Source organism: Indicator indicator, chromosome 7 (genome assembly GCF_027791375.1).
Source record: "Indicator indicator isolate 239-I01 chromosome 7, UM_Iind_1.1, whole genome shotgun sequence".
Taxonomy (NCBI): domain Eukaryota; kingdom Metazoa; phylum Chordata; class Aves; order Piciformes; family Indicatoridae; genus Indicator; species Indicator indicator.
In genome coordinates, this window is record NC_072016.1 from 17,647,731 (window position 1) to 17,666,221 (window position 18,491).

The 18,491-nt window shown below is 46.3% G+C and overlaps 1 protein-coding gene across 1 annotated transcript; it reads left to right on the top strand.

Moving 5' to 3' along the window:
- Positions 1-4,197: 4,197 nt before the first annotated feature.
- On the top strand, positions 4,198-16,412 carry WNT8B (Wnt family member 8B). The gene is made up of 6 exons (XM_054382230.1): positions 4,198-4,256; positions 10,386-10,419; positions 11,664-11,802; positions 13,167-13,292; positions 15,285-15,427; positions 15,855-16,412. The coding sequence occupies exons 1-6, from the start codon at positions 4,198-4,200 to the stop codon at positions 16,410-16,412; spliced, it is 1,059 nt and encodes a 352-aa protein (XP_054238205.1).
- Positions 16,413-18,491: the final 2,079 nt, after the last annotated feature.

An 18,491-nucleotide genomic window follows, 5' to 3' on the forward strand; every position in this document is an offset into this window, starting at 1 on the left:
AAGCTTTTTTTCCAGCAACTGACAAACAGCCTAAATATCTGACCCTTCTGCCTTTCCCCACAGTTTGGCAGAAGTCACTTTCTATGAGATGGGTGATGGATGTGTGCAGTCACATGGTTCACCGCAGTAGGCAATGTTCCCCTGAGCTGTTCCTGCTTAAACTGTAAGGAGAACTTGAACATACGAGACTATGTTCAATACTGGTAAAGCACAAGCAGACCTTGTGGGAGAACGCTCAGCATGTGTCACCCATGCAGAAAGCAGCATCAGGGAATATAAAGGTTATAAAGTCAAGTTTACAAAAGTCACACAGCCATTTGCGTGTACTGGTGCGTCAATACTGTCTTTAATGACAAAACCTCAGATTGATATATCTAAAAAATAAATAAACAAACAAGCTTCTGGGCACACCAGCACCTTTCCTATCTTTTCAGAGGCAAAATGCTCAAAACACCTATTTGCTGATTCTATTATATATCAGTCAGTCTAATAAAAGCTGTTACATTTCTTCAGTCTTTGTCTAGTTTTGCTTCTGGAACCACTTGACTGTAGGAGCAGAATAGCATAGGACATGCTCACTACAGGGTTACAAGCATCCTTTACACTTTTTTGGGGTGCTGGGGGATGTTTTGACAGGTATTAGATACTATTGAAAACATATTTAATTGGTGCAAAAGGCAAAGCAAAAAAGCAGTTAAAAGACGCTTATTGTGCTGGGAAACTGAGCCTTCCTCAGATGTTTTCAGCGCTTTCAGGGATGAATTATGTCTGCTCCCTAGACAAGATTAACTTATTTTTATTCTGATCTCATACCTTTTGTGTATCTTTTAAAACAGGAGACTTCATATTCCTTCCTGAACTTTCTGATGACCATTTTGTTCAAAAAAAAAAAAAAAAGGTGAAGAAATCTCTCCTTTGGGCACTTTGCATTGACACCAAGAAAATATTGAGATATCTTTGAGCCAGACTAGAAATTTTTTACCCCCACTTCTTAGCCTCATTTTTCACATCCATTAGTTGCATTGCTACCAGGTTGGAAAGTGGAAAGAGCATTAGAGGCTTTATTTTTCACTCTTCCTGTGATTAATTATACAAGCTCTTCAAGACCAGTTCACACCATCTTTGTACTCTGTAAATTAAACCTAGACGTCTTAATTAATGTTTTGGGTTGAGGTTTCTTTAACAAACTACAACAAATTACCACAGTTCTCTATCTCCTGTTGTCCTCAAACCTTGCCTGCTATTCTGGGAGATGAACAAACAGTCAAACACACGTTACAGCAATCAGTGCAAAGATCAGTGGAGATCAATATTGGCTAACAGGTCAGATGGGATAGCATACCAGTCCTGGCCATAAAATACATTTTAATGCTCTCTGCCCATTTTAGAAAAATCTACAGGGATTTGTTGGTAACAATAACAAAATTTGAGGAATGTTATAAAACAATTTTGCATTCTATTTTGCTTAAAGAGTACCTCATACAGTCTGTTAACAGCCTTTGAGAGCTGTAATTAAGTGTTTTGAAGCATGTTTGGGACAGTTTTGTTTCAGGCTTTGCCTCTAACCTCTTTGGCCTGAAAAAACATGCTTGTTTGCAAGAAAATGACTATTGCATTTCATTGAAATTAGAATTTGACTGGGGAGGCTGCTTGACCTGGAAGCACCCTGGTACTGCTGGTGCTTCTGTGGGCTTGGAGGAAGGCTTGGTTGCCTCTTGTAACAACTAATATAAAAAAAGTTCCTTCTTTTTATTTTGGATCTATCTACATTTATTTTGTTCCTTATTTTGCAATCCCTTTACTTAATTTGTTATGGAGTAAACAAAACCAGCTCACCTCAGGGAAACCAATGGTGTTCTTCCTTTCCAGCTGGTCAAGACATGTCTGAAGTGTTGCATGATTTCAAAATGATGTTGCTGCTGGACTTGAGGAATGAGAAAACTCCAGTTCAAGAGTCCTGAAATAGATAGTTAGAGACTTAGCAAGAATCAACTGGAAATTGTTCTTCTTCCCATCACTGGAAATAAATGGCAAGCACAGGGTGGCAGCATCTGTTGCTACCTACGAGCACTGTCCCAGTGAGGATGAGCCCTGACAGGGCCAGCAGCCTCTCACCAGCCCCTCAGCTGCCCTGGGGCAGCATCAGCCTCTGCAGCTGTTCCCTACAAACCAGACCTGGGACAGCCTCTTCTGGCAGGAAGAGCACAGCCACCCCCTGTACTTGAATTAAGCTACCAAAACTATCAAATAGTACTAAATTTCACAGCATTTAAATTTATTTCAGTATAATAAAGAGTAAAAAATTATTTGAAAAATTAATAAAGGGATTGCTTCCCTTATCTTTCTGTATCTGGGGTTTTATCTTCTACTAGCTAAATATTCTAGGTTTTTCTCAGTGTACGTAACACCTTGTTTTTTTAAATGCTCAGGGCTCTAGGAGCTGGGGATTTAATTAGAGTAAATACCATCAGCCTCACTGTAATAGGGTGCAGCTGGGAGTCACAGTTGACCATGGAATCAGTTGCTGGTGGCTGCATTTTATCCTCACCTAGGGGCTTGCAAATGGTCCAGGCACTACCCAGAGCAGGTGGCCCTGCTGGCTGGGTGTTCAGCGCTCCAGCAATGGAAACATTTTGCCAGTGGTGCTTTGTGTGTGCTGCCTAGCTCATACTGATCCAGAGCTCCCTGGCTTGGGCAAAGCCTGTCTTCTCATGGCATGGCCTAAGTCTGGCTGAGAATGTCTCTGCTGGACAGGTTTCCATCCCAAAGACTGTGTGACTCTGGAGGGACTGTTGTCTGCCTGAGGTGGCACTGAGCAAAGCTCAGCCTCCAGCCAGGACTGCTCGATGGCTCAGCCATGGGGTCTTGCAGCCCATCAAATCCTGCTCTTGTCCATTCCATCTGCCCAGCAGCTGCACCCCAGGATGCAAGGAGTTGGACTGATCTCAGCCCATATTCTAGATGATTACATCCACAGCACAAAAATCAGCTGTGCACCATAGAGAAGATGTTCCTACAGCTCTGGAAGAGAGTGGCACAGCTGGTCCTGTAGACCTAGGGCCAGTCAGTGTGGCTGCAGTGAGTAGTGTGACAGTAACTGGAATGTCACATATGAACAGAAGGCACAGGCTGGATGCATTTCTGAGTAGCTCCAGAAGGTCTAGGCCTGCGAAAAGCCCTCACTCAGGGACTACTGACCTTTTCAAACCCAAGATACTCTCCCATGGACTTCATGGGAAATCCCCAAAGCAAAAACTTTAGGGGGAATGGGAAGGTTTAGTCAGAGGCCTTTCTCTTGGGCTGAGAGTGGTGTGTTGCAGACAGGAGGTGGGAAGAAAGAGCAGGGCAGCATGAAGATGGAGTAGTAGATGGAGGTAGGAACTGGTCCTAATCTCTGTTGAACTCCAGGGGGAAATTGAGGCATATGTTCACATATCTGTTTTCCAGCCTTCTCCCTGAAGCAGACTGCATGGCCTCCAAGCAGCAATCACAGGCAGCCCAAACCTTTCACCCCAAAGCAGTCAGTGCACCCCAGCCCCAGTGATGTCTCCAAGGCAGGAGGAGTTGAAGGCACATCAAAAGCAGCCCTTCCAGTTGCCTTTGCAGGAGATGGTGAGACAGAGCCGTGCTGGTGGAGATTGAATCTAGTGATTACTTTAAGGGATTTGCTGTGTCTTTCTTTATCCCTCTCTCTCTTTTTTTTTTTTTTTTTTTTTCTCTCCTTTCCCTCCCTCTTATCCCTTTCGTGGTGCATTTGTCTTCAAGGAACCTGGGGTGTTCTTTTCATCAGTTCAATCTCTCTCTGGCACTTGAGTCCTGATTGGCTGAAGGACTTAGGGAAAAAAAAATCTTTCATTAAGTAGATAATCTCTTCTTAGGAAGTTCTGTGGCTCCATTTCACCAACCCCCTTTAGCTCTTACTTTAGGATTGGTTACCCTCTGCAGAAGTTTGGATTCAGGGGCCATGCACCTCTTCATCACACCAGGACTGCCGGGTGGAAAATAACTCCATCCCTTCCCTAAATTTGCTGTGTTTCTTTTTTTTTTTTTTTTTTTTTTTTTCCCTTTTTCTTTCCTCTGGTTGTAGTGGTGCCCAAGTGTATTTTTGCTGTTGGTAGTGGTTGGTTTCTTTTTTTTTTCTTTTTTTTTTTTTTAAGGATCTCCTTTCTCTCTCTTTATTTGGATTTTATATTTCACATGGACCCTTATCTGGGCATCTTCTTCCTCACTCCCTTCTTCCAGTCCTGCTGTGCCTGGTGAGTATCAAGAGCATCTCAGTCTGTGCTACAGGCAGGTGCTCTTCCTGGACACCCTAAAGAAATTCCTCTCCACTTTCCTAAATGTCCCGTTTTCCCCACTTAGCTAAGTTATGGTCTTTAATGGGACCAGATATTTAACTAAATCCCAACACACTCATTGGCAGAGAGATTAGATCTAAGAAAGCTGTCTTTTTCCCCTGCACCTCCTAATAACTAGCTACGCAGCCAAATCTTGAGCTGGAATAAGGTAGAATAGAGGACAGTGGATACATCGTTTCAGTCCCTCACTTCTAACTGGGAAGCTAATGCAACAGGAGAGTCAGGGATTTCTGTTTCTCCAAAGGCTCACAGGCAGCTTGTCTTAATCAAATCAAGTGGGGCTTCTCTTGCACTCCTTGAAGAAGACAGTTCCTGATTAAGAGCTCAGAGACAGCAGGGGTGAGTTAGATCCACAGGAGCATCACTCTAGATGAGCAGCCCGAGACTCAGGCTCTTTGGCAGGCACAGGGTGAGGATTACATGTCTGAAATTCATGTATTAAGATTTCCTGGGGAGAAGCTATCGGTACGGAGAACATTACGGCTTGCGGCTTGGTTCCCAACCACTTGGGACCTGTCAGTCCTGTTGTTGTCTCTTGTAGGCCTCCTGCTCTGCCTAAAGCCTAGTTTTAAATTTATTTCCAGACATGTTTGATAAAGGTGAACAGAAGGAGAATCAAATCTCTTATCTTGCGGAGTGTATCTATCTCGTTCCCAAAGTGGGATGGACTCAAATGACCTGGCTCTATAGAGATTTTTTTTTTCCTATGTGATTTTTACTGGGTACTCAAATATTATTCTCCAGTTCTGTGATGCCATGAGGAATCTGGTCAGTGGATTACAGACTTATCTCTAGCAGCAAGGAAAGTCTTTTCCCGTTCAGTTACTAAAATCCCCTTCCTCCCCCATAGAAGATCCCTGGGTTATTACTATGGATGATCAAAATTACAGAAAGAAAAACTCATTCCCGTTAGTTTGGGAGTGAAATTTGTGATATTTCAGAGATTTTCCACTCCACTAAAAGAATGGGCAACAATTTGTATATGTCCAAGTGTTACACAGTAGCAAACTCAAATAAATGTCCTTTCTGGAACAAGAGCAGTATGTGTTATGTGGAGAGGCTAGGCAAGATCTCATGCTGCTTTTATTTTTATTTTTCTGCTCTACCTGTATGTGTTTCTTATTTTCCTCAGTATAAAGAGGTTTAGAATACATTAAAAGATTAAAAAAAAAATCAGCATTTTACATAAACAGTTTAAAGGGGAGGAATTTCTGAGCACAAAGTAGAGTTAAATATAGAAATTCCAGGATTTCAGTGGAAGTTGGATGTCTAAATTCTCTCTGCCTGTCAGGAGTTTTTATCTAAGAAAAGTTTACAGCTCGAGATAGCCCCACTTCTCTCTGAATGTTGCTAGTAGATCATGATTTCCTGAGAGAAAGGAAAATTGTAAAACTTATTAAAAATTATTGTAGTGCAGACACTGTCCTATAACTCTTGATGAGGACAAAGCAAGGTTCATAGGAATCATACAATTTTTGATGGCCCTTTTTATCAGATCCAATAGCTTAAAATGCAACAAGATTGTTTTTTTTTCCTGTGATTTGATCATAAGAACTGGGAGGTGGGGGACAACGCAATATAGATCAACAATAATTATTTTTATAGCTATATGGTCACTTCCCTCCTCTGAGTGTGGATTAGATTCTGCCGTGTCAGCTAGGTTGAATGGTCAGCGTGTTTCTAGATGAGCAAAATGTATTTAGGAACTAAAACCCAAACAAATACAACAAAACAGAGAGAAATGGGGGGCAGAAAAAAAAAAGCTCCAAAAGTTCTTGAGTTACTTCCCAATCTTTTATTTTGTGAGACTAATGTAACATTCTCTAATGCAGCAGCTTATTTCTAAATTAATTTTTTTTTTGCACTTTGGCTGTGTGATTGCCTTTAGTTTCCAGTATCTGGCTTTCTAATAACTTGAGAAAGCTTGTACTTGAGAACAAAATTCAGATCCAAAGTGAAAGGTATCAATTTTCTGTATTTAAATAATGAAAGTAAAGACCTAAATACAGCTTTACAGCTTTGTAATTTTTTAAAGAGTTGGACCAGCAGCACAGTAGCCTGAATAGGTGATATCAAACAAATACATTAATGACAGATTTGATAAGGCATATTAAACTGAGAGGTAGGATGTTGTTACTGATTGAAGTTGTAACTGAGCAGAAATTATCAGAGGCTTCTTAATGTTTGGTATGTATAAAGTATAATGGGGCATCTGTTTGGCAGGGTTGTTTGCTGTTGGGTTCAATAAAACAGTGACAGAATTCCTGCACAGGTATTCACTACCTTCGAGACAATTTCCTAATATAGGATACAGTGAAAATCACTTGCTCTACATTTGCTTTTTACCTGGATTCATAGAGTTGTTGTAAGGGAAGCATCATGCCCTGCCCACAGCCCTACATGGGCTGGGGAGAGGGCTGAAGAACTTGGTGGGACTCCTCTCTCTACCTGCTGAGGTCCCTCTGTGCTCTGCTTCAGTCTGTGCAGTGTCATTCTGTAGTTTGAAGGTGGAGGGAAAGAGGGTTAGATAGCTAGAAGCCCTGTAAGATTTCTCAGAGAACAGAAATAATTTCCTTTCATGAGTGTGATTTCAAAAAGTTTCAGTGGTGACACTGAAGTCATGGGAACTGGTCTGGTTTACACCCATTGTGGATGAAGCTAGCTAGTTAGTTTAGGAATACATTCTGCTTTGCTTTACAGGAAAAATAGTGGAAATAAATCCATTACAATCACACTACAGAGACAAAAAAGAAGACAGATTTGTTTTCATAGTGATTCCTATTTGCAGCACAGAGATGACTCTAGTGGTATTGTCAATATTGCACTACATGTGTGGAATAAGTGCTGTAATTGCTCTCTGCTAGAGACTATATTCAGAATAGAGATGCATATTTCTTAGCTAGATCATACCAATAAAGACAAAGTGCACAGATTTTGTCTCCATTATTGTATTTCCTTCCCTCGCAGCATAAATAAGAAAAATTTCAGCCGCATGACAGTCCTGTCTCCCCTTCTTCTGAATCTACTTGCAGCTGCAAGAGTTAAATGTAGGGGGGTCAAGTGTACCTGTGTAAATGAATCCTTCAGTTGTCTAAGTCCCACAAACCCGCCCAGCAGCATGCCTGCCTGTTGATCAGAGAGCTCAGGGAAATGCCTTTTCTCTCTCCGACTTAATAAAAATGTTTAGAATATTCTGCTGGGAAATTGCTACTGTACCATTTGCTCAGCTGCAGATGGTGAATTGACATATCCTGAACATGACCTTTTTGTGAACCTTGAGGTTTATCCCAGGAGGACCAGATCCTCTGCTTCAATGCAGTTATGTCAATTGACACCTGCTAACAGGCTGGTTTGCCTTAAATCCTGAATTTGTGGATTACTGTCCTCCTAAAGTCATCCTTGCAACTGCTCCTAATTCAAGATGTTCCTAATTCAAGATATGGCTGGCAAGGGTTTGAAGCAAATCCTTCTCACACACTGTGAATTTGGGTTTTCCTGCCCAAGTTGGAAGGAATGAAGATAGGATGTATCTCTTGCTTTGGCCACAAAAGCAATATGAGAGGGCTTGCAGTTCCTAGGTCTTGCCTACACCAGGGCATTTTACCAAAGTTTTCTCACAGCTGCACCTAGGGGCTCAGATTCATACTGACACCATCCTGAGTGTGGTCCCCATAGCAAAGCACTTGAGGTCAAGGCAAAGGACAGGAGGGAAACCAGATGGAAAAATGAGTTGTTCATGCTGCTATCCAGTTGCATTAGGATGGGGACCCATGGAGCTTACACAGTCTGAATAGCCCCAGGTTCATGGCCCTGTGTGATTCAGGTCACCCAATGCTCTAATCACTTGGCTACAGATGCCGTCTCTCCAAGTCCCAGGAAATGTTTAATTAGCTGTACAATGCAGAAGCAGTTCCCAAAGGAAAATTCCTCTGCAGAACAGCCATCAATTTTGTGCTAAAGTACTCATGGGGGCTGGAGCACAGTCGGGTCTGAATCCCAGGCCTGGAACAAAGGGAAAGGATCTCCTGCTCTCATAATGCCCTGACACAGCCCTCTCTCTCCTATGAGGAATCTTTCCCAAAGTAAGCTTCATCAATATGGGTGCATTCCCACCCAAAAAAAAAAAAAAAAAATTAGACCTGCCAGAGTGAAACTTAGCAAACTAATTTCTCTCAACTCTTTCTAAACTGTGAGTAACAGCAAAGACCAAATTTCTTGTGGCGTATTTCAAAGAAGATCTCTGTGAGGGCAGTTCTAGTGGAGATGAAACAGGCTTGCTGACTACAGAGCAGTTTTCCAGGGCAGAGAAACATCCTCTCTCTTACGTGTCTGATGCCAAGGCATCAGTCCTGCCACCCTGTCTGCCCCCATGTCCATGGCAGGGCTGCTGCATGGCAACACTTTGTCCCTCAGCTTAGGACAGCACTGCCTGCTTCTGCCTGTACTTGAGCCCACCCTGGGATATGCTCATACCCTCTCTGCTGGATTTATGGCACAACAGGACAGTGCCTTTTTCTCCCATACCAGAGGTACCTGTGGCTCTAGATAGCATTGCTTGAAAACGCACAGGAGGCAAAAACCATACCCTAACCCGTGCCTTTCTTCCCTGCATCCAGCCATAGTCTGCCCAGCTACTGGGATTTTCAGGGAATGGAGAGGAGCTAGAAAAGCAGCAAGCATCAGTGCATGCCAGGTAGCCCATCTGTGGAGCGGACCATGCTGCTCCACTGAAAAGACAAAGTGTAGGTTAAGGCTCTGACAGGGCTAGCTGGCCAGGCATCCTCCACTGGGAGATGTCCAGTATTTGAAGCAGAACATCATCTCAAGAAGAAGCTGAAGAGCACACTTTCTCTCAATACATGCTGTGGCATTTTCCTGATCACTCACTGCAAGGTCTCAACCTACTCATTGCACCTCTCTGGCTTCAGAATCCTCCCCTGGGGATAACAACATTCACTCATCTCTCTGAAGTGCTGGGTGCTGGCAGGGTAGATATGTTCATGAGACTCACCAGAAGAAGTGATGAGAACTATTTTGCAAACCTGGAGATACTGGAATGAGGTATTTTCAGGGGAAACCTCCCTTATCATGTTTCATTCCTAGCTAGGAACATTTGGGGTTGGTTCTTGGGCCTTTTTAAAGTCTCAGTACTTTCTGCTATAACACAGCTAAGCTAGATTCTCCCAGCCATCCTCCACATTCCTAATGGTGGTCACTGCACCGCACAGAGTCCTAACAGTGCCCATTTGCACTGAAACAGTCTTCCTTGCTGGAGAAGGAAACTTGGACCAGCTGGCATCAGCTCTGTTCTGCAAACCCCTGCCTGGGTACTGGCTATGCTGCCTTGTGGCCCTTAGAGATGAACGCTTTATGCCTTCAATGGCAACATCAAAATGTTTAATTCTGGCTCAGACCACCTTCACGCCCCCATACCCACCCTGTGCAGTGCCCAGCACGAGGATAGGCATGTTTGTGCTCATCACCATAGTGTGACCAAGAGGAGAGGGTGGGTGACCAGAGATGGCACTGCAGGAAAACAAGGGACCACAATAAGGGGAGATGCTGCTATGACACACACTGCAAAGGAGCAGCAGCGTGATGTCCTACTTCCCTTGGCTTAGTCCCACACGGGGAGTAGTGCTGGCACATAGTCGTGCTTGTGGGGCTAGAATGGTCATGCTTCTGGGGCTAGAGGCAACACTACTTTGAGTTAAGCCAAGCAGCAGTTTGCTAAGGCAAAAAGCAAGACTGGGGTAACAAGTACTTAAAAAATAGGAGGATTAGTATGAAGAGTGAGAGGTTTGTATCTCCATACAGCCTGTGTGAGGGAGCAGGATGGGGGGGAAGGAGAAGGCAGCATCCTGGCTCACAGGGAACAACAAGGGGAGACAGGGAAGAGACCAAAGGTGGCTGCAGCCAGGAGACAGGCAGGCTGCAGGGGGTGAGAAGAGAGCCCTGGGATGCCAGGCATTCCCCAGGCCTCTCCACCATCAACCCCTCCCCACTGACACTGTCTCTGTTTTCCAGGTCAGTGAATAATTTCCTGATGACGGGCCCCAAGGTAAGAGAAATCCTTTTGATCTCTGTCCTGATTGCACTAAACTCAGGGAGGGAGGGGTTCCTCCTTCCCACTCCTCTCTGTCCAGCCTTGGCCAGAGGCCCCCTCACCCCCAGGTTTCCAGCAACAAGGCAGAGGAGGACCAGGAATGGCTGGCTATGAGCTGCAACTCCTTGGGCTGTGTCAGCCCTGAGCAAAGCTGCTCGAGGGTTCTTTAAAACTCTTTGGGGACAGAGTTTGGAGTTTTGTCCACTGGCACCAGGTGAGGCTCTCACCTGTCAACTATTGTCTCCTGATGATCAGGTTAGCATCAGGACCTATATTCATCTAGTTGGAAAGGTACAGGCCCTGAAAACCTTACTTCCTTGAGGAGCACAACTGGAATTGCCAGGACCTAGTTCAGTACTTTTGACCCCCTGCCTCTTTTCACCCCTTTCAAAGAATTTTTTTTTTCCTAGCCAGGACCATCTATTTTTGTCCTGGCTATTCCCTAGGAACATCTCCAAGTCCATTTAGCTCTTTCTACATCTCTCAGTGCTATGGTGAAGCAACCTTGCCTCAAAGAGCTGAGTGTCCCCCTGGGGCAGGGAAGCTCCCTGGTCTCTGAGGAGAAGTCTTTGCCTCCTCTCATACTGGAGACATAAGAGGTTCTCCATTGCAGGGGCTGGCTGGCACATCTCCTAATGTGGCAAACAGTCAGCAGCTCAGCCTTCTCCCTGTGGAGGCTCAGATTGACTCAGCACAGCACTCAGCATTTGCTCCTGGTGGTGGTGAGCTCCACTCTTCAGGGGAGCTGGGCCTGGAAGGCCTCCTCAGCTCTGTACCTCTTGTCTCTGTGAGATGGCATGAAAGTTATTTTCAGCTGAACACCAGCCTCCTGGGGACCCTGAAGCCATGCTTTTCCTGCTGTTTGCGCTGTGCTTCTGCAACCTTCTAGACCCCAAAACAGCAGAACCCACAATATGCAGCACAGGGTGGGAAATCTATACCTCCATCAGCCCCACCACTGCATGGGAAGCAGCTGGGGCTGCAGCACCTTTGCACTGCCTGCAATGGATACCAGAGCTGTGTAAGTGACTCTCGTGGTCCCTGGGAGTAGCCTGAGGACGTTCCCAGTGCTGTCCACAGGGTTGTCCCTGTATGCTGGCCAGTATGCCCTGGCTCAGATTTGGAAGTTAATGTGGGGGAGGGCTGAAGTGTGAAGGACACACTCCATCCCCACTCCTGACCCACTGCTCTGCTCCTAGGCTTATCTCATCTACTCCAGCAGCGTTGCGGCCGGGGCACAGAGTGGCATCGAGGAGTGCAAGTTCCAGTTTGCCTGGGACCGCTGGAACTGCCCTGAGAGAGCACTGCAGCTTTCCAGCCATGGTGGGCTGCGCAGTGGTAAGGAAAGCACTGGATATCACTACTGGGACCCCCTTGCTACAAGTTAGAGCCCCTAGGCTCCTCCTCTCTTCCTAAGTGCCTTCTTTTCTTCCCCATTCCCACCTGGGACATGCCCCTCCCAGGAATGCCCCAGAGGGATCTTTCCAAGAAGCTCCCTCACCCCTCAGCTCCCAGACACATGCAGGGATCTAGCTTCAAAACAAGACAGCTTCACAGTGCCAGCAATCACCTCTGGACCCACCAACCCCCAGGTTGTCCAGCAAAGAAGTGTCCCACCAACCCTCACACAACTGGCTCCCAATTTGTGGCATGGCATGCCTAGGTGGAGTCTCTCATCAGGGCATCCTAGGGAGGCTAAGAACCAACGTGGGGAGGGGGGGAGCAGGCAAGCAGAGGGATAGGGCTAAATGGAGCAGGAAAGAGGTCATCAGTGACTGTGTCTGATCAAGAGGTGGGAGAAAAGTCTTCCCCCAGCTTCCAGATGTCAGAATTACCTTGGTAAGAAAACCAGCATCCATGACGTGCCACTGCTGTGGTCATTGTCATTGTTTCCCATTCCTTCCCTGTTTGCAGGTACCAGCAAATGTTTGCATTTATATCAGGTCCTCTAGACACATGTATGATTCTGGTCCAAGCTCATAACTGCTCTGTACTGATAGAACTTGGGTATGGAGGAGAGTTTTAGGTCTCTGGTGGGGACTGGCAGCAGGTGAAGGACCAGAATCCCAGACAGAAGTGGACAGAGGTTTCAAAGCGAGGCCTTGAGGAGGCAATTGCAGAACAGACACTCTGGGACTGGGAACAGGCCCCTGAATTTTTCCTGTCAAGCTTATCTGCTTGTATACAGACCTTACTGGTATCAAACAAAAGCCAAAGGCTCGGGAAGTCAGCTGGTGATCACCAAACGGATCCTGGTGGGTAGGTGTGGTCACTGCTCTGAGGCCTGGACTGTGTCCAGCAGAAGGTAAGGTTGAAGGAGGCTGTGGAGAAGGACCTCTTTGATCCTCGGAGAGGGCCCCCTCTCCTCTGGGGTGTGATAGTGAGACAGAGGGGACATCCAGCTGCTGTGCAGTATCCCCACAGCTGAGCTCCCACAAGGACAGCCAAGTGCCAAACTCATCCACAGTTTTGAAAGTAGCGTGAGTCAGACTGAGCTGATTTGGGAGCTTCGGTCTCCATGCAGTTCAAACCAAAACTAAGCTAATCTGACAAGTAGGGCCTCCTCTCCACCCCACAAAGCACTGCCAAAGCACAGGCAGATCTCTTCCTAGCAGTCCTCTGCAAGATAGGAGTAATTTCTAACACTGGCCTTGCCATGAAATCTTCATCACATCTGCTTTCCTTGTATTCCCACTTGACAGCAAACAGAGAAACCGCTTTTGTCCATGCCATCAGCTCTGCAGGTGTCATGTACACGCTGACCCGGAACTGCAGCCTGGGGGATTTTGACAACTGTGGCTGTGACGACTCCCGCAACGGACAGCTGGGTAAAGAGAGACAAGCTGACATCCCCCTCTCACTTCCCAGGCAGCAGGAGACAGCTCTTCTCTCCTCTCCTGAGGCCTGCAGAAACAACTCCTTCTCCTGGAGGAAATAGTGCAGAGAGCAGAGCTGTACCTGGCTCAAACCAAAGTAGCTCCTATGGAAGCTAATGAGTCCTCCTCCAGTCTACACCAGCTGAGGTCAAGCTATTGAGTTTTCTATTACTTTCTAAATGAGCAGGAAAGTAGAACAGGGTTGCAGTTTCTCTGGTTTCAATCAAGAAAACTCTGTTTAAGCTGCTGGAGGAAATATCTGTGTCATACAGGCAGAGGAGAGGATCTGATGCCATGCGTGTAACAGGCAGGTCTGGTTAGAGCAGTGCTGACCAGGGACCTTGAGGCTCCCAGGGTCTGTAGGGTCAGAGTGACCACAGAGCAGAATCATCAGGAGGGAAAGCACGGTGGCATTCATAGACCTTTCCGGTGTTTGTCAGGATGGCAGGCACATGAGACCACAACCAGGAGAACTGCTGTGACAGCACACAGTCTTCACCCTATTGTTGTTGCAGTGCTACCCAGGCCTGCAGCTGCTAAGTAGCCCTGGGTGGGGAAACCCTGGCTTCAAGCTCTCCACTCAGCTTCCGTGGAAAACATTGACATTTCAGTCTTTTGTTTTGAATGGAAAGAGGTCAAATTTCAAATTATCAAAATCTTTTAAAAGCCATTTCCCACCCAGCCACACTAGGCAGTCAGTGCATGGCACTTCTGATGGACTTCTCTGGAGTATCCAATATTTATTAATTTGCATTATTGGTTAATAGTTTTTAAACACCTACTGCTTCTTACATGTTCAAGGCATGGCATAGCCCATCTTTAGCAGAGCAAGACTTCTGGGCACACCAATTTTTATGTCCTCTGGAAAATTAAGTTAGTCATGCTCCACTTCCTTCCCTCAAAACATATCTGTTTTCCATGAAAATTTTCCACTGTGAATACCTTGAAAGGGAAAGGAAACTTTTGGGCTTGCCCTAAACAGTGTGATTCAATTCCAAATGATGTTGTGCTGAATCCAAGTTGGTGAAAGGCTTCTGTTCTCTCTTTGGTCCCAGTTCTTGATTTGGACTTCATCATCTACTGCAATTGCCCACCTCCCATGAGAAACTTCTGCCTTTCCCTGAGAGAGGGGACATAATGTTTTTGGGGAATTCCAGGCAAGGGCCAGGCTTTTCAAGAGAAGCACAAGGCCATTAAACAACTACCAAGATGTACTGCACAGGCATTTTAGGGTCAGAAAGTTCCAGATTTCAAATATTCATAGAGAATGTGGCATTTTTCTCTAAGAGGAAAAGAAGTGAATGATATGGTTCCAGTCAACTGAGCTAAGTTACTGAGCTCCCATGCAGCTAAGAAAAGTAACCCCCACATCTTTCTGTGCAGTTTCCCAGTTCTGTGCTGATTCCTTTATTTCTTTTGTGATGATTGGGAACCCGGAACATTCCAAGATGCCAAACATCCTCCCTCTTTTTGGAGTGCACCAAAAAGAGGGCCTCCTCAATATGTGCATGCCAGGCTTGGGCTGTTGCCTGGAAGAGGGGAATATGCTCCTTCTGAACAGGATGTCTGCCCAGTTTGCTAATCCGTGTTAGCAAGATGCTGTCCTTGTGAATCAGACTGAAACAGTCCAAGTCAGAGTTTGAGAGAAGGTGATTACAGACACAAAGCCTTATATGAGAGAATGAGAATTAACAGCTTCTGGATCCTGCTCTATAGAAAGCCTGAAAATTCCTGGAACTGCCACACAAGATATACCCCTCTGCTGCCTGGCATGAGCCCAAGGCAGGGGGAATTGTGGAGCATCATGAAGCAAAATGCTGGATTTGCCCCCGAGCTTCTGCTCACTCCCATCTCTTCTGAGACCCTTTCTTGGCCCCAGAGCCACAAAGCCAGGCAGGTGAGGGACTAGTTGTCTGACAGCACATATCTCATCTCCTTTCCTAGGGGGGCAAGGCTGGCTGTGGGGAGGCTGCAGTGACAATGTGGGCTTTGGGGAAGCCATTTCCAAGCAGTTCGTGGATGCCCTGGAGACTGGACAGGATGCCAGAGCTGCTATGAACCTGCATAACAATGAGGCAGGTAGAAAGGTAAGCCACTCTCTCCTTCCAGCCCTGACAGCACATACCAGATTGGCTCTGGCCATTCACTGTGGAGAGTCACAACCTGCTGTGGCTGAGAGCACGTGGCCAGAAGAAACAACTACCTTGCTGAGGAGAAGGATATGGAAGCAGTATTGATGTGATGAGCGGTGTTTGTTCTAAGGTAGAAAATCTTCCGTGATTATACTGTTATCGGCTTTTTGCTGTCCTCTTTCTCCCAGTTCAAGTAAGGGAGCATCACAGGGAAGCAAAACTGCAAGCTTTAAGCCAACAAGCTCTGGGCAGGACCACTGTGCGGGGAGCATTGCTGGAAAACCCCTCCACAGGCCTGGAACCACGTTTCTCCTTGCAGCACAGCACAGGAATTACACCTCTGGGCTCTTTCCTGAATCCCCTCTCTCTCCTCACCCTGTAGGCCGTGAAAGGGACCATGAAGCGGACTTGCAAATGCCATGGTGTGTCAGGGAGCTGCACAACACAGACCTGCTGGCTACAGCTGCCTGAGTTTCGGGAGGTGGGCACTTACCTCAAGGAGAGATACCACAAAGCCCTGAAGGTGGACTTGCTGCAGGGAGCAGGGAACAGTGCTGCCAGCCGGGGTGCCATTGCTGAGACCTTCAGCTCCATCTCCAAGAAGGAGCTGGTCCATTTAGAAGACTCTCCTGACTACTGCCTGGAGAACAAGACACTGGGGCTGCTGGGCACAGAGGGCAGGGAGTGCCTGAAGAGGGGCAAGGCGCTGAGCAAGTGGGAGAAGCGGAGCTGCCGGAGGTTGTGTGGGGACTGTGGGCTGGGGGTGGAGGAGAGGCGAGCCGAGATGGTGTCCAGCTGCAACTGCAAGTTCCACTGGTGCTGCGCTGTGCGCTGTGAGCAGTGCCGCAAGAGGGTCACCAAATACTTCTGCGTCCGCAAGGAGAAGCGCGAGCGGAGTGGGGGTGGTGGAGCCAGTCGCAAGCTCAAGAGAAAGCTCTGACTTGCCTCTCTTTCTCCATAGTCCTGTCTGCCCCTCTCCTCTCCTGCCCTCCCCATCAGCCCCTGGTACCATTGCCCTTTGGCTTAGTTTTATCACGTTCCCAGTGCTCCTTCACTGGGTCTTGGGCAAGACAAAAGAGCTTGCACAAGCCCCTAGGCCTTGGCCGTATAAGGCATTTCCCATTAGTGCAGTGGGTAATGACTTCTGGTGTGGACAAAACAAAATGAGATTTGGTCCTTTCAAATCAGTTGCTCCACCCAGTGACAATGGTTTTATCACTGAAAATGCCAGTAGTCTTGGTGGCTCCTGCTCTTTTGAGTTAGTCTGTTCCCCAAACAAGCACCTGCTCTAGGCTTTTGAGTAAGTGAGATCAACACTTAAGAGAACACAAGGAAGCTGAAATGGCACCACCAGAGATGGGCAACTCAGAGTGGAAACCCCTGAAACAGAAGAGGCTTCTAGTATCTTAAAAATCCAGGGGCACTAAAATAAAGTTGTTACTGCCTTTGATTAAGCCTTACACTATGAGGGAATAGAAAAGGCGTGCGACTTCTTCCTGTAGCAAGCTTCCATGCAGCATCACTTCCCATCCTTTGACAGCTTTGCTAAACTCTCTAGTACTTTACTTTGCATTTGAGATGGCAGGAGCAAGACTGATGCTGCTGCCTGACTTGCCCATCAAACAGCTGTTCAAAAGAGTAGTCCCATCACTTGCTTTTTACACACATTCTCTGTATTTTGTAATCCTCCAGGTCTGATCTCCCTTTTCACCCCAGCATCCCTGCCAAAGCCTTTGATTGATGCCATAAAGATGCCCTCACACTTCCCGGGACCCTCTTTCCTCCTATATCTCTCCCAGAGTGGAGCTGCCAGCCACGCCGATTCCCCACCTCCGGGTGTACTTGCCAAGAACTCTTAACCTGTCAGCTAACTAATTACATACTTCCTCCTAGTCTGAGAAAATAATGTCAGTTACTATTTAATGGTATTGTAAATAGGAAAGTGAAGCACTTTGAAGTTTAATTTATTGCACAGTTACTGTGATGTATACATAAGATTTTCCTCTACTGCTTATTGTATATATTCTATAGGCTAAGCAAGCAGCAGGAAGATTGGGTTGATGCATCTGTTCCCTTACTGCAGTTGGGGTAGACAGGAAAGAAGCCATCAGCTGCAGGACCTGGGGGAAGCTCACTGCACCATCACAGTGATCTCCCCTGAGCTGTGAGGTTATTGTGTACTTTGCTGTTTGAAGTGTCCTTTAGCTGGATGAGAAGCCAGCAGAACTAAGTTACTGACCATTAGACCTGTCTTGTAGCCAATATTTGTAAACCAATAGCCAATGCAATAAATCAGTAGCCAAGTGCTTGCAAAATGTTGTTGTATCTAAGTAGCTGGGTGTTTTTTTTTTCATCCAATTGCTTGTAGTTACAGTTCTGGAGACTAAAACACAGACGCTGACCCATCTTTTAAGCATAAGGGCTGACCAATTACCTCCATGCAGCACAACCTTGGTACCTACAAGAAGGTGAAAGGTCCTGCTCTCAGAGTTTTCTTGAGGTTGCATCCACCTGCAATGCAGCTGCCAGGAGAAATGAGGGTGGGAGGGAAGCTGACAGAGACTCAACTGCCCACTTCAGAGATGATACATTGAAGATACTCCACAGTCTCTATGTGTCTCTTAGTAACCAAATACACCCCCCTTGATCCTAGGACTACTTTGTTGAGGGTGAGCATTTGGACCTGGGGGAAGCTGAGGTCTCACCAGAGTAAGAGTGTTTCTGTCAAGCACTAATCTGGCTCTTCTAAAAGCGTAAGAAAACCCAACCATCTTGGTCCATTTTCAGGGAAACCCAAAGCACTTCCACTTCACACACAAGCCACCAGCTGTTTGTGCAAAAATAGTTATTAATACAGTGATCCTGCCCTTGGTCTCCCTTGCATCTCTGTCAGCAGTCGCTCAACATCCCTGGGATGGGATCCCTGGGAACACGTCCTTGGGCAAAAAGGTGGCAAGGGCCTCTCACCCAGCAAGGAAAGCTTCAGCACAGACTGGCTTGAGAACCACTGCAAGCAAAG

What these genes read in the sequence shown, in the direction of transcription:
- WNT8B (XM_054382230.1), top strand. Translation starts at nt 4,198, where the DNA reads ATGGACCCTTATCTGGGCATCTTCTTCCTCACTCCCTTCTTCCAGTCC. An exon ending in TTCCAGTCCTGCTGTGCCTG is followed by an intron (nt 4,257 to 10,385) that starts GTGAGTATCAAG and finishes TCTGTTTTCCAG; the next exon opens with GTCAGTGAATAATTTCCTGA. An exon ending in CCATGGTGGGCTGCGCAGTG is followed by an intron (nt 11,803 to 13,166) that starts GTAAGGAAAGCA and finishes CCCACTTGACAG; the next exon opens with CAAACAGAGAAACCGCTTTT.